Source organism: Sinohyriopsis cumingii, chromosome 5, assembly GCF_028554795.1.
Source record: "Sinohyriopsis cumingii isolate HCF-2022 chromosome 5, ASM2855479v2, whole genome shotgun sequence".
In the NCBI taxonomy this organism is placed as follows: Eukaryota; Metazoa; Mollusca; class Bivalvia; order Unionida; family Unionidae; genus Sinohyriopsis; species Sinohyriopsis cumingii.
In genome coordinates, this window is record NC_142965.1 from 96,820,858 (window position 1) to 96,838,355 (window position 17,498).

Genomic DNA, 17,498 nt, shown 5'->3' on the forward strand with positions numbered 1-17,498 from the left:
TTAAAGGGGACCAACATGCAAAACTGAAATTCGCGCAAACTTCATATATAATTTGCTATATGTATAAGGTTCATTTTCTGAAAATTTGTACCATTTATTCTTACTCGTTATGAACCGCTCCGGTGGCCTAGTGGTTAGAGCGTCCGCTTCGGATGAGGGGGGTCGTGTGTTCGATCCCCGGCCGTGTCATACCAGAGACTTACAAAAATGGTACTAACAGCTGCCTCGCTTGGCATTCAGTATTAAGAGGTTATTGTTAGGACTGGTCGGCCTGGTGTCAGGATAATGTGACTGGGTGGGACATCATGCTACATGTCTGCGGCACGATGCCCCAGTGCTAGATATCACTGTAAACTGCCACATTGCAGACATTGTAGCGATATGACTGAAAAGGTGTTAAAGCTACGTTAAAAATCGAAATCACACATCACACACTTACTCGTTACGAATAAATTTATGAAAAACCGATCATCTCTCCGAATCGTCTTGAAAACAACGCGCTTCCCTCCCCCTGTAAAAATATCGGATGTGACGTCATTTGAGACAATGTGTACACACTGGCATTGCTGATAATGAATTATGGAGAACTCGCCCTGAAAGAACCCATCCCAGGTGTTAGAAGAAGTCGCCCCATGGTGGTCGGAGAAGTTGTCCCACTGCGCCTAGAGAAGTCGCCCCAAGGATCATATATAGTAATCATGATATGTCGCCACGTGGCTTTATTTATTGTTGTTTTTCTTCAACTTAATAACTTATTAAATCTATAAAATTTGCAACTTTTCAACTTTTCCATTTGATCAACTCCGCTTCTGTACTATCCCTTTTGCTCTGCTCTTCAAATCATTAAATGCATTTTAATTGGAAAAATAGAGCAGGTGTAAGCATGATGTGACATCTGCAGTTTTATACATGAAAGGGCTCCAACCTAATAACTAAAGTCATCCTGAGACGACTTTATGGCATGGACCTCTATAACCCGAAATCGACTGCATTCTTTGCGTCAATAATCCAAAGGGTTCTAGTATAATCTCTCTAAATGAACAATTTAATCTGATTTTTCATTGAGATTTGATAACCATTGCCGAATGATACTTGAACTCGATAAAAAGCATCATTCAAGCCTACTCAGGAAATTCGGTTTCTGAAAACTATCATGTACTACGCCCATCATTTAGTTTATTTCTTCTTTTTTGTCAGTGTTCGTAATTTTATTATTTCTCAGTAAAACAAACTATTTAAAGTTGAACGAGAAGTATAAAAAATATTTAACTACTAAATAACCGATGCACAATAAACATGATTACGTTATTTTATTATATATACCAATACCACAATCACGCGTACTAACGGGATTTTGTTACTTTAAATGCATATTAGAACTGCTCAACGTACTTGGGACATAATGCGAAGATCATCTTTAAAAACAAATTTAAATGTCACATTTAAATCCTGGACTAAACTGAATAACGTTTCACATGGTCCGAATCAGCTTGGAAGTTTGGAGAATCAGCTGGATATATGGGCCGAATCAGTCAGCGATTTGTAGCGAATCAGCCTGGTCCGAGTTTGAGAGTAATTACAGTATTAATGAATAATGTTACTATAATAGATTTATCAATCAAGAAAGTTAACAGTAACATTTGTTTAAAAAAAATTGTATCGTGGTGTTCCGGTGTGTATAGTTATAGGAAATCTAACGAGTTTATATGAACACATACTTTCAATTATAAGTGATTTATTTTTCCATTATCGACATTACACAAACAAGATGAATGCGGAATGGAAAGGAATGGTTTATTATACAACGAGTGGAAAACAGTCTTGAACGTAAGTGTGGAAGAAAAATGCATATTCATCCGATGCAGTTACATACAACATCAAACGTGCATAATAAATTGATGCTGGAAACATTGACTGAAAAAGCGTAAACATTTCTTTAATGCTATTTCCTTTGGTAGATAATTTCGTTCTTTTCAAACATGGAGAAAAAAAACAGAGTAAAATAATTGAGGATTGTTCCAGAACTGCTATCATTCACGCAATTTAGAGCTGCGCATTGAACCATCTTGTTTCTACTTGACACTTCGCTGCACAAATTGAATACAACTCTGTACGCTAATCGTCTCAAATGACGTCACATCATGGTTGTATGGAAGGGAGCTAACAATTTCGGGTCAGGTTCTTTCCGTTTGATCTCGGAATACAGGACAATATTTTGCATGAAATGTTTGTGCAAATACAATAGATGCACAGAAAAGAAAAAATAGTCTGGATAGATTATATACACAAACTACTAAATATCCTTCTATTTACAATAAAATTGTGCAGGTCGGGGTTTTTGTCCCCTTTAAATCCATAGGAGAGTGAGCAATATTCAGTGTAAAATACCCGTGTATACCGTGCTATTAGTGTCTCTCGCCGTAAGTAATTTTCGACGAGATACATGCTGGTACAGTTGCTTACCTAGAAAAACAATTATTCACCCTAGGTCACGTTGTACGCATGTACAAGGAAAGAGGGTCAAATCGTTCTAAGGCAAAACCAAGTTATTTCTTGCCTTATTCTGTGACTATATATATATATATATATATATATATATATATATATATATATATATATATATATATATATATATATTGGACAATATTTTACTTGTTAGCTTTTGAAGAAGCCCCGTTAAATCCACCCGATACAACGCATATGGTGTTGTACATATTTCCTGAAAAGTCATCACGTCTAGTTTACACAGTCTATATCAGTAGGCATAAATACAAATTCTCTCTCTCTCTCTCTCTCTCTCTCTCTCTCTCGTGTTCTCTCACACCCAGACACATACACTGGTAGTCACAACAAATAATATACATGTTTATAGCAGGTATATTGCTCGGCTGTAGTATTCTACAAGGTGTTGAATTTTTTATCAGACGTGTTTGTTTTATTTTAGATTTACTGAGTATTATTATATTTTTGTTCCATAAAACTGTACTTTTATAATCGTAAAATCTGGTTTCTTTAGGGTTTAATCCAAGTGATCTTCATGTGTTGAATAAAAGCGTGAACATGAGCTATGCCTAGACCTCCGCATATAGCTGGGGCATGGATATATTTTGTTTTCTATGAATTTGTTCCGTCCTACCCTACTGGCCTTTGATTTTATTACATTACAATGTAAACCAGAAACTGATGCGATATCCTTAAGTATATCGATGGTATACCTGAAAGACTGTATAGTGCCGTCCGATAGTTAAAAGAAACCATCCGCGTGCTGACCATTTAATCTCGCTTTCATTATAAAAGACTAGAAGTATATGTGTTATTCCTGAGATCAGAGGAGAGAACTTCTATGCCAGTAATAAATAGGTATTGGGTTAATGGGTCTCCGTGAAGGCATCGTCTCTCTAAATGAAAAAAAAACAAACGAGAGAGATAATCATTCTTATTGACACTATGGAGAAAGTATTCTGAACCACTGACAAATAGAAACACCAGAGCATCCTCCATAGTGTCTGGTTCGACCAAGTAAAATTCTTATTCAAAATCGTCTAATAAAGGCCAGGCTGATCTGTGTCGTCGTGATAATTCATGGAAGTGTATAAACACCTCTTCGTCAATTAATCTCCCTTTTATGAAACCTTTCTGATCATCACTTAAAACAGAAGGAAGTACCTTCTTAGACATACTTTCTATTGACGCTGGTGCTACTTTATAGTCCAAATTGAGCAATGAGAATAGTCTCACATTACTTATCAATCTCCTTTCTTTATTTTCTTTGGAATGCATGTGACAATTCACTGGGACTCAAATTCGGACAGAGTTTTGTTTTTCTATAAAAAATTCAAGGATCTGTCAAGAAATCCTCACTCATCTTTATTATAAGAACTTACAATTAGACCCTGAATTCATTAGCCCCAGGACTGGTATAATTTTGCATGTTTTTAATGCTAATCCACACCCAGAAAACGGCTAGCTTTCCCTCGTACGATATTTTGAAAGAAGCTGTGTTTTCTTATCATCCATGAATAAGCGTTCGTTAGTTCCAGATTACTGTATGTTATGCCTCTTAAACGTTTTTCATGGAATTGTTTTTGTACAGTTAACATATCCTCATCTTCCAAAATTAATTACTTCACAAGTTTGCTAGCGTAGTTTCTTTGAAGGACAGCAAGACATAAATTTTATATTCTGCGGTCAAAATTAAACTAATTAATTAGAGAAACAAACTTCTCATTAAAAAAGAAAGCTTCTCTTTCTGGAATCATAATATTTGGTTTATAGTTCTTAAGCCATGCAGTACATGATTTCCAACACCCGTTAACCACTAGACAATGAAGAAATTGGTGCTCAATAATTTTAAATTCTTGTTTACGAAAAGGTACATGTATCGTCATTAAATGAAATGTGTTGGGTTTGTTTCAAAAATTGATTTATTGCAATAATTATGTGCACGAACGTAAGCTGAAAAACAAACAAGTTTGCATTTTGGCTGCACTTTTTCGCTAACATTAGAGATACTTTTCAAGTTTTATCACTTTTCTTGCACCCTAATTGTCTTGACCATGTCTCCTGTTTTTCGTAAGTTACATTTCTTCTACTCTCTACCAATTTTTTATTTACAGATTTTGAATTCTTTTTTGTTAAGTAAACGTTTTCCTTAATTTACATTTAAAAGAGTTTTTTCCCTTGGTAAAATAATTATTTCTATTTCTTTTCCAGTTAAATGATTGAAAAATATTTAATGAAAGTTTTTATGTGGGCGTTTTGACGTAATGCTTAAAAATTTAAAACCGATCCTTGATTATCAAAAACATTATGGGCACATGTTATCTTGTTTGATCGCCATTTTGTATACGAATTATAGTTTTTAATATCATCAGAGTCTAGAATATTCCGGGACAAGAATTCTTCTACTGACATGAGTTCCTTTCTCCATCTTTCTAAGGGCAAGGATAACATTTTGACAAAATTTATTAGTACTACAGCTACTAATCTCTATTAATCTTCCTCTTCCCTAATTTTAATATCTGGATGCCTCTGATTGTTTTAGGATTTATTTTATAGCCGTTTTATGCCCAAGTTCTTCTTCATTTTAAATTAGGGTTTAATCCAAGTGATCTTCATGTGTTGAATAAAAGCGTGAACATGAGCTATGCCTAGACCTCCGCATATAGCTGGGGCATGGATATATTTTGTTTTCTATGAATTTGTTCCGCCCTACCCTACTGGCCTTTGATTTTATTACATTACAATGTAAACCAGAAACTGATGCGATATCCTTAAGTATATCGATGGTGTACCTGAAAGACTGTGTAGTGCCGTACGATAGTTAAAAGAAACCATCCGCGTGCTGACCATTTAATCTCGCTTTCATTATAAAAGACTAGAAGTATATGTGTTATTCCAGAGATCAGAGGAGAGAACTTCTATGCCAGTAATAAATAGGTATTGCGTTAATGGGTCTCCGTGAAGGCATCGTCTCTCTAAATGAAAAAGAAAAAAACGAGAGAGATAATCATTCTTAATGACACTATGGAGAAAGTATTCTGAACCACTGACAAATAGAAACACCAGAGCATCCTCCATAGTGTCTGGTTCGACCAAGTAAAATTCTTATTCAAAATCGTCTAATAAAGGCCAGGCTGATCTGTGTCGTCGTGATAATTCATGGAAGTATATAAACACCTCTTCGTCAGTTAATATCCCTTTTATGAAACCTTTCTGATCATCACTTAAAACAGAAGGAAGTACCTTCATAGGCCTACTTTCTATTGAAGCTGGTGCTACTTTATAGTCCAAATTGAGCAATGAAAATAGTCTCACATTACTTATCAATCTCCTTTCTTTATTTTCTTTGGAATGCATGTGACAATTCACTGGGACTCAAATTCGGACAGAGTTTTGTTTTTCTATAAAAAATTCAAGGATCTGTCAAGAAATCCTCACTCATCTTTATTATAAGAACTTACAATTAGACCCTGAATTCATCAGCCCCAGGACTGGTATAATTTTGCATGTTTTTAATGCTAATCCACACCCAGAAAACGGCTAGCTTTCCCTCGTACGATATTTTGAAAGAAGCTGTGTTTTCTTATCATCCATGAATAAGCGTTCGTTAGTTCCAGATTACTGTATGTTATGCCTCTTAAACGTTTTTCATGGAATTGTTTTTGTACAGTTAACATATCCTCATCTTCCAAAATTAATTACTTCACAAGTTTGCTAGCGTAGTTTCTATCCACCACATTCATATCATCGTACTTTGAATCTTTTCACCGCTCCTTCTGTATGCATGTATGTTCCATTTTTTAAAATATAATTATGTTTGTTTATTATTCATGGTGCTATAATCTCAGTATTTCTTATTTAATTAGGTGATTTTTTTTTTAAAATCAACACAAAAGAGCTGATCGTTACATATTAGCTCATCTTGTAATGTAAGATATTTATATAGTTGATTTTCTTCTACAGTATTTATATTTTAAATCTATTAGTGTATTCCTTTTTCTGTAGTAGTTTTGTTAACATATAATTGGTGCTGTTTTCTTTTTGTGTAACTCAATGTTAGATATCTCTCCTTTTAAAGCAGGGGCAGTTCAGATCCCTTTCATTCATTGACTGTACGTTGACCACTGATAATTAATAAATTAACGATACTTTTGACACAGTTGTGTTCTGGGATGTCAAGATTAACGCTACTTTTGACACAGTTGTGTTCTGGGATGTCAAGATTATTTGAGTACACCTTAATCACAAGAGACGGATTATATAAACATGCACATTCAAGCACATACACCCCTTCGCATAAATATACAAATATAGTAGTGCAATGATTTTTCATATACGTTTGGGATTTTTTTTAATAAAAAGTCCCATTAATTAGGATCATGAAGATACCATACACTAAATTGCTGGCTAGACATATAATTAAAGACTACTTCAAAATCATTGGAGTACGAGTTATGATAAAACCTTTTCCCATGAACGATTTCAAATACATACACATTCATATATTAAAGTCTGGTTGATTATTTCTGCTAATGCTGATACAAATGTTCATGGTAGTGGTTTTATTTATGGATATTATCCAAGGCACTAGTAACTTATAATACTCACCAGCTTGTTATGGTAGTTTAAAATAACATAAAAAAGACACGAAAGAGATAAACCTTTATATAGTCAATTGATCTTAGTGATTCTGAATGATGTTAGTGACTGTATTTATTATTTTAGATTCATAGCTGTAATAACAATATTATCATCATCATCAACATCAACATCATCGTCATCATCATCATCAACATCAACATCAACATCATCAACATCATCATCATCAGCAGCAGCAGCAGCAACATGAACAACATGATGATCATCATCACTGCCAGTGCTGTCTACTAGAGGCCTACTTTCTTTCTAGTTCTTTACTCTCTAGGTGATTTAATGGAGGCAAATGGTAGTGGATAGTGCTTGATCATGTCTTCTTCACAATCACATCTTGTGCTAACACGGCTCTGATTGTATTAGGCGACACCGAACGTAGTTGTCACTTAGTTTCTAGTTTCTCCAGGGAAAGGTGAATTCTTGTCATGATTCCAGTATGATTTTCTCTCTCTCTCTCTCTGTCTCTCTCTCTCTCTCTCTCTCTCTCACACACACACACACACACACACACACATCATCATCATCATCATCATTATTTATTTTTATGTTGTCATGTTGAATATATTGCAATACTTGTATCACGTAGTGAGAGGGCTAATTAAAGTTATTAGAACTTGTACCCAATCCCATTGTAACTATTATGGCAAACATAAAATATGTTTAAACAAACTAGAAATATTATATAACCATTGATGTTCATTATTTTTTCAATGCATATTAATCTTTGCTCCTCTCCAATCAGACAGTAGCATGCACAGCATGAATATCTTGCCCAATTATTATTTAATCCCTATTGCTATAAGGTGCTCGTGGAACTTAATCAGTCTTACCTAGATGACTGTCAAACTAATCGCAATTCAGTAGGCTGAGTGTCAGCTAGGCTATAAAATCCATTGTAATTCTACTTGTATTACTCAGCTACTGGTAATTTACTAATCATGTTATCCCGTTACAGGTTACATCAACATGACTGGGTAAGGTTATATGGGCTATGAAGGTTTTAACTTCAACAAATAGTACCTTTTAAAGAACGTCATTTACACAATATTTTTATAGACAGAATCCCATTAAAGATGAATAACTGTATGCAATGAATGCGACTAAGAGGAAAAAAGAAAACAACATGATCCCTGGCTACTAAACTATTGTTACGCACATAAGAAATCGTGTCCTGGATGTAATGTTATTAAATTTGTAGCCACTGACTGATTTAGTTATTTATTTGTTTGTGTCAGTCCAGCACATTTTGTACATGTATTCTGATACGTAAGAAGTGCCATAATATTTATAATAACTCTGAAACATTATTTGCACAAAACGGAAATAAACAGATCCAACGATACATTTTAGCCATACATACTATCTCCATTATTTGGAATGAATGACTGCGTCAAATGCATCACCAATTCAAATCTAAGTCTTCTCCCTGCTTTTGATTTTTAGCATATAGCCGACAGTTAAAGCACAAGGCACATTCAGTATTCAAGTGCTTGGAGAGCATATTCCAGAAAACATTGTTTAGTTGGGTTACATTTTCTGTCATTCTTCTCAACGTCAATTCTTTCAGTTTCCTTTTGTCCTGTACTAGAGCTATTTGTGGCCTCAGAATTTCCCCTTTTCAATAGTATAAGCTCTGCTACTTATTTTGGTACGGGGATTCCATGGATGATACGAATGTCTCTCTGATCCATGCCTTTACTTGTAGCTTCTTTAACACAGTTATTTGGTTTTTAAAATTTCATTTTGTGCCTCTGGCATGTTAAATATTTTCAGATTGTTTTTGTTCTGGAGTGTTGTTTGTTCTTATATAGATTTAAGTGATTAAAATCATAATCATAAAAGAAGGATAAAAAGGTTACTGCATTTTTAAAGATAATTTAAGTAGTATAAAACTTTTTTTATATCTTCTAAACAAAATGTGAACAAATGATTGAATTTAAACACAAAAGGACAGACGGACGGAAGAACATATGAACATATGGAAAATACAATTGTTCTTCTCTAATTAGTGATGCGAGACATTAACTTGGAGCGTCACTGATTGATGTCAATCACCATTCATATATTTTTTACACGGGTAATTTACATTCAAACAATTGTTTTACATGCGTAATCATCATTTATGCCTCGTCATCACTTTGGAAAAAATTACAAGCAATGTTCATTGCTGTTCACGGTTTAAGGGTTTTATTGTGTTAGAATATAAGGTTCGGGTAAGGTAGTTATGTGTGCATGCATTCGAGATAAACATGTGGTACCTTGCATGATGGCATTGTATTCCGTGTAATGTATTTAGTACCTGGCGTGATAGTATTGTATGCCGTGTAATGTATTAGAGACAAACATCGGCACCTGGTGTGAGATCATGAACTGGCGTGTAATGTATTAGTGACAGACACGTGGTACCTGTCGTGATAGTATTATATCTTAGATCATCTATTTATTAGTTTAATGTCTGTCCCTTTTAGTTGGGGGCCCCGAGTGGCCGAGTGGTCTAAAGCGCTCACCGTTCCGGATCACTGCCATCTCACCTCTGTCTGCGTGGGTTCGAGTCCAAGGCTCGGCTAGCGTGGGTATGTGAGAAAGCCTGCCAGTAGCTTCTCGTGGGTCGGTGGTTCTTCCCTGCGTTTTCCAGGGTTCTTCCTCCACCAGTTATACTAACCGCCATGTATAGCCTATCTTGTGCTGAAAAATGGCGTTAAACCCTAAAACAACAACAACAACTCTTTTAGCTGTGACAATGCAGGTAATCAGGAGAAGAAAGTCAGTGAAACCTTCGTAAAGATGAAAGTGACACACGTTATTATGAACAATCTGCCAAGACGTAAAATATGCAACCTAGAGTACGACGTATTCTGCTATAAACTCGAAGCACGGAAGGTTTTGTCTTGTGGTTCGGTTTATATAAATGAATGGAGAACTGAGTGATAATCATATGTAATTTACTATGTGCAGTTCTCACACTAGAGACCACCACATATACCGATGTTTCACTGAGGAAATAATGTCTCACGTATGTATACTATACAAAAGTACTGGGATTTCTGACGCTGGTTAAAGCTGAACATGTTCCACAAAGAAAACATGCAACTAACATGATAATAGTATCTTCTGTAACTTATAACATTTGAATACAATTATCTTGGCGGAAAAATCTTTCGAAAAAATTGCCCAATTTGGTTCGTTAAGTTATAGAAACTGCTGTTGCAGACTAAAATAATACTGATTACACACGCGGTCTTTGAGATGCGTGAAACGAAACGAACCTTTACAAGATTACAAATATGCAATGTGTTCACAAGATAAATTTGGATTTCAATTTGGACATTTATACTTTCGTTTTAGGAATAACATATTTTATAGCAGGTGAAAAATTGTTATGTAACTACATCATAACACTTTGCTTCCTCAAACCGTCAAATGATGTATTTGTCGTATTTACCATTCGCAGGTTGTTTAACTTTGTAATATGCGTGTATGACGACGTAACAAAAAAATAATATAATATAATCGTTCAAGCCTGTTTGTTCAATGGTATTCTCCACAACCCACTCGTCAAAATTCCCTTTGTGTAACTATATGAACATCTTTGCAAAATATTTATCCTTCATTTTCACTGGGAATGCCACAAATTCATTTGAATTCACTGAGGTAAATTGACCTTTTTTTTAAAATGAATGCAGCTATAAGGTAGCTTAAATAAATATAGCAACAAGCCATACCCAGTTTGAGGTTAAATAAGAAGAGCATTTTGTGCTAATAAAATAACGAATCATATTTATGACCACAGGGAAATTCTATGCAGAGAAATGCGTCATACAAAATAATGAAAAGTGGCTTAGTTCGGGAAAGGAGATGGGAAAGAAAACTTGGTGAATTTATATACCACTCTACCACCTTGTGTTTCTAATAATGCATTTAAAGAGAACGAATCTTTCAAATACATATCAGGCTTACCTTGCATGGGAAATTCAATTGGTAGTATTTCCAGAAATGTCTGATTTTGATAATACTGCAGTACTTTATATGTATTTCGAGATAAGTCACTTCCATTTACAAAAGTTGTAATTTTATCCACTCCCACAGCCCTGTTGTGTTCAAGCGACGTGACAACAAGGCTTGCACTGAGGTTTCAGTAAATCTGCTTGACGCACAATGTAATGTTTTCATTACCCGATCGCCATAATGGATACATTGGTCTGACCTACGTTAAAGTTACTGGAACATATTTTACTGGTCACGGTTAGTGTAATCCCTCTCAGATGTAAAACCGATTTTGGTTTTGGACATACGTACTGGACGGTAAACATTACGTCCTGGGCATAATACAAGTATTTTGTATTGTTAGACTGGATAAAGGTAATATTTTCAAACAAGAAACATCACGCTATATATTCACGACTAAGTTCAGAATGAATCCAGGCTGTAACTCCAAATTCGTTCCACAGGTTACCGGTTGCAGATGTGCTTCTCCCAAATCATCAAATATAGGAAGACTTTTGTGTCAGAAACTTGAGTGAATCTTTCATTTCTTGTAAAATCGGAGAAATCATCATCATTAAGAAACACCTGAAAATATAAAACTAAAATAAAGACCAGAAAGCGTTTAATCTATTTTCTTTAAATCAGGATTGTAACGCAAATGTAGTTTCTTTTCTTTTCTTCTTCTTTTCGCTTAGATAATCGAAGAATGATAAGAGTATCGTTACCCTTTCACTTTTTTCTACTTCATGTTTTACCTCGGTATTTTTTTTAATCCCTAAAATAATATGCACTTTTTTAAATCAAGGTAAGAGAGATTATAGTTTTGATGCTAACAGAGACAGAGATGAAGCATGATCAACACCTAATAACATTTCATCCAATAGTGTGCATGTTTTTCTATAAGGCATTTCTTTACCAAGAAATGCATTAGATGATACATCGACACCTCCTTGCTTTAACCCACGGCCTTTTGTTAAAACATCTAAAGACGTGGGTTATAAAACCTGTCTAGGTAAAAGACCTTTCCCGGCTATAAAAAGTCAGGTATATAATTAGCACATAAATGACCAACCAGGGCCCTATTTAGAGGTCAGCTCACTGTTACAGTCAGATAGAAAATCGCACAACTCATTTAAATCCTATTGTTATATCCCGTACCTGTCTTTAAGCAGTGAATGATGCCTCGTGTCTTTAAAGACTGTCAATGTGCGAAATAAGGGCATCATTGTTGATGAACGTTTAAGATAGTAGCGTTTGGTGGAATGTTTTATATTAGGTGTACACAATATCCTAACCTTGCTCATTTTTAAAATCGTATGATTAACAAAACACGTATTTGTCTTTGATTATTGTGAAACTTTCGAACTTTAAATAATTTCGGTTTATTGTTCTGAATGATATGCTCATAATAGACATTGTTAAATCTGATACATTTGATGCGAACCCACACTTCATATCCGATCCTCTAGTATGTGCATAGCTTCGAATATAATTAATTTGAAGAAATATCAGTTGTTTGAATTCTTTTAAATTATGTCCGTTTATATCAGCAAAAAAAAGAAGCTTACTTTGGAGCTACGCCATCGTCTCCCGTAGACGGACGGATGCCAAGGAAGGATATCAGCAGAAATTAAAGTTAATCAGTCACGATCTCTAATTTAGTCGAACCTGTTATGTATTAGTTACAATGTAGTAATGACAATTTGATCTCCATATAATGTCGTATAATCCAGAAAGGTACAATGTACCCAATGGTGAGTAACACGATGTAATGGATGCGATGTAATTACATATTTCATACTTAAATACACGCACGTTTAGTCTTCTGTATTTTCCTTTATTATATTTGGCTCGACACGTTTAATATAAAGTACCAACTGAATCCTGAAACATACAGAAAGTGTAGTAAAACTGTACATTGTTGGGACTCACTGTATCATGCTGACGAGCAAGATAACGAGGAGTGTTACGCCTAACAAAATGGCCAAGGCTGTCACTACCTGTCATCTGGTTTTTCTCATGCTCGTCATTTATCCACTGTAATCTACCTAGTTAGTCTTCAAAAAATACATAATACAATACTCCCACGTGAATAATAATAACAATTATTTAAGAATTCCTTAAATGCAAAAAAGTTAACAATAAAAACTGCTGCTAACTTGATTAATTAATTGATAAATTGGAATGTTGCTTCATTGTCTGGACTTGATAACGTCATTTAAAATCTAGCGCACCATATTAATAAACAGTGTATGAATATGTTATCAGATTAGATTAGTTTTTCATTATAAATTTCACCCCTTCTAATATGTATATCAATGCTCTACGTACAGGCTAACGTTTTCTTATTTTATCCTTTGTACATAATTAAATGTTAGCCAATGTTTCAAAGTGTGACACTTAATAATACATTAATATAAATTCTGAACATTAAATTTTGATATTTGTCAGTGTTTGTATTAAATTCTCTCACGATCAACTGTTATTTAAATTGAGTGCATTCGTCCTAATGGACACCACATTGTGATATCAAAGCAATGAGTTATTGTACATCAATAATGCAAGTGATATTTGGGTCTTGAATTTTTACTGCAATACAACTTTATGACTTTTAATAAATCCAGAAGAAATACAAATTTGAGTGTGCGTTTATTCCATAGTTCAATTATTTGAGCTAAGATTATCCCTTTTTATCAGACAATTACAGAGACCTTCCGGAGTTTATGTATAAGTTTAACTTGGCCATTATTCTAACGAGAGTTTATCGACACCCAAAAACATAATGAGTCGTTAATATATTCATAATATTTGCTAACTCCATAACGAGATGATATAAACAGTGAAGAAGACAATCATGAGCCTGTAAGCCATTCATTTTTTAAATAATATTGTCTCATTATGATCTGGGAAGTGTTCAAAATAACTTGATAATTGCACAAATTTCAACTTACCTGGTGTATTACATCTTTATTTTTAAATAACGAAAACATTAGGATTACATTCAATCTATCATATTGAGGATCTTTTAACGTTTGTAATGAAAAGATAGAGCTTTCAAATGGTATATGAGTGTGCAAGCTGTTAATGAACTTAAGATCCTTACCAAATGATAAATACAATACTAGAAACTGAACATAAAGGAATTATTATTATTATTATTATTATTATTAGTCAAACATTTGTTTGTAACCATACTTTACGTGGAAAATGGTTCGACAAAGACGATGATGTAATAATAATAATAATAATAATAACTGATCATTGAGAAAGTTAGATAATTGATTAGAGCTATTATTAAGGATTCATCTTAGAACAAATGTTCTGTTTCATACAGACGACTGTGCAAATTTAGATAATGCAAAAAGAAGGCAAGACGTGGATACACTAGTAAATTAGGGGCAGATATTATGCAATATCGGTATCGTTAAAGCTTCAAATATACAATTCAGTAATTAAAGACTGGATAGAAAATGTTAGATTTGGGTGTCATTTTATTAAAGTAGCAATTTTAAATAATGTTGTACTTGTTACAATAATATACCAAATGACTGGTAACTCTGTGACGAAGAAAGGTGAACATATTTAATGAGGTTAGAATATCCATATTAAAGCAAACTGGTTATATAACCAAGTGGTAATGTGTTTATTGTATCCACTGGATAACGGTTGTATCCACTGGATAACGGTTGTATCACAACCAAGTGGTAATGTGTTTATTGTATCCACTGGATAACGGTTGTATCATAACGTGAAGGAGCATTTTAATAACCATTCATGATGATAAGATCTTATTAAATTCATCTTTTGCTATTGTCATTTTCATTGAAAGAGCAATTTTTATATATCTAAAGTATGGTATTGTTTTAATAACACACTTTTTAATACAATTTCGTATTTTCATTACTTCTAATACTTTTTAACTGTATATAGTTTGTCTTTATTAACAATAATACTTTGTTGTTATACCATTTCGTTCGTCATAGAAGACTCATCGTATTTTTGTTTTTTCGTTTACCAGTGGAATGCTAATATGTTATCTCACTAGCATTTAAATAATGAATATTTTATCATATCAACGTTAACGTTATATCTTTCTAAACAATGAAAATATAGGATCAGATACAGACACAAAAATTGCAAAGCACCCCCCTCCCGCAAAGAAAGTAAATTAAAAAAGTCCTTAATAAAATCAGAAATCGACTAGTCCAGTCATTAAAGTTCAATTGACTCAAAATGTGTTGTGCTATTCGTATGGGAAGTCATGCGTGGACCATTTACTCATGTCTTGAACTGTGAATCCATTATATTTACTGGATATATTGTTTTACTGTCCATATTTTATAATACCATATATTCGTGCGCTAGAGTCCGTCTCTGTTTCTCTATGGAACGAAATAGTTCTGTACCTTGCAATATTTGTCTTCATCTGTTCATATTCTTAATTCAGGTTTCTTTCTGAGATTCTCTATGTGCTTTAGCAGATATTATGTTAAGGAAACGTATTTGGAAAATATGTTTAGATTTTTTGCCTTGATCAAGTGTTTAATTCAAACTACAATTTAATAAGACTTATAATCGAATAATAGTCATCACTTTAAGTTTTGTCATTAACTGGATATATGATTTTACATTTTTAAAGTGAATACAATATTTTCCTTTGTTTTAGAGTAAATACAATAATGTATGTAATTAAGGGTTTGTTCCTTTCTTTCCAAGTATTACTTTTGCTTAGCAATTCAGATAGCTAAGACAGCAGACAAGCTAATCGTGCAGATCCTAGTAGAAAATCTTTAAAAATGATCATGCAGCTGTATTGGAATGTATGAACCCACAATAAAAGCTGATAGTTATAGCTCATGTTTATTTGCCCATCTACAGTTTTACATGCATGGCTTGACACATAACCCAGACATATATATATATGCAGAGTTCAATTATGTAACGTACGATGTTGGAAGTGACTTCCTATGTTCCCCACCATCCACTAGTTTCTTATTTATGAGTTACACATTATAAACATATCATAGTCTGTTACAAATCTGATTGTACATCAGTTATTTTTAAACTAGCAATATGTGCCAATCCTGGCGTACTATATTAATGTACAGTATCTAATTTGTAGTTATTTATGCACCGTGGTCCTGAATACTGGATATATATATATATATATATATATATATATATATATATATATATATATATATATATATATATATACCTTTTAAACGCAGTAATCGTGAAGATCATACGGACTCTTTTCAGATCGATATCCTTCGCTTCCTGTAATAATCTTTGCTAATTTCAGATTCTGTAAGATTTTAAATAACTGATCAATTTTAGGTGAATCGGTGTATTTAAACATACAAATAAATCCATTTATTCATATGGATAGATACAATTTCTAAGATATTATAAGTTCATACACAGTTATCGAACAAGATCCTAAATTCCTTTATGCTTCATTAACTTTAGCATGATGTTGACATTCTGCAAGTTCCTCTCAAGACTGACCAAAAGAAACCAAACTAGAAACATACCTTATTGTTATTTTAATAAAAACGTCTCCTCCGATTTTTTTTGTTGTTGTTGCAAACTTAGCTGCTATAAAATATTCTGAAATGAAAACTAACTGTTGGTATAATAGTGCCATTTTGATTAGAATCATTTTCGGATAACAATGTTTTCAATAGAATCATATGTAAATATATCGTAATGATCTTAATGTTATAACTTATTCGTAATCATATATGTGACAAATATTATTTGAATATGTTTATCTGTATCTGTGAATACAATTTCATCAGCGCTTTAGGTCTTAATTCGGTATAGATAGTGTCTGCGTTATTAACTGTAATTTTACATAAAATTTTGTCATAAATCTTCCTCTATAAACAATTTGGTCATACTGATTAATAACTATGTAGTGCACTGATAGAACATACATATGTTTCATCTGTCCATGAAGCATAATGACTTTATTTTTACATTTATCTCTACTAACAAGTATAATCGCAGAATCAGAATATAATACAAACGGTACTTTAAATTATTTCACTAGTTTTGAAATTTTATTACATATTCCCTTTACTTTATTATATTCGTCGTATTATACATTTTACTAACTAAAATGTTCATGTGAATTTAATCTCATCGATGAATTAAAATACGAATAACATATTTTACAGAAGTATCCCTCATGAGATTTTCTTACCTGTACTTAGATTCGTTGAAACAATTCTTGCATCTCACAGTAAAGACAATGTTAACTATATGTTATAATGGCATATCTACCTGTGCATCTTATCTATTTCACAAAGTTTTACTGATCTTGCTAACTTTATCGCGTTCCTCTCTAAGAG

General features: G+C 33.4%; 1 protein-coding gene across 1 annotated transcript in view; it reads right to left on the reverse strand.

The window, feature by feature from the left end:
• LOC149799826 (uncharacterized) overlaps positions 1 to 17,498 on the reverse strand; it is a 61,291-nt gene that overhangs the window by 30,475 nt on the left and 13,318 nt on the right. Inside the window, exon 2 of the mRNA XM_089959241.1 lies at positions 11,113 to 11,724. Coding sequence (XP_089815367.1) covers positions 11,113 to 11,119 — 7 coding nt within the window. The 5' untranslated portion in view covers positions 11,120 to 11,724. The remainder of the gene's footprint in view (positions 1 to 11,112; positions 11,725 to 17,498) is intronic.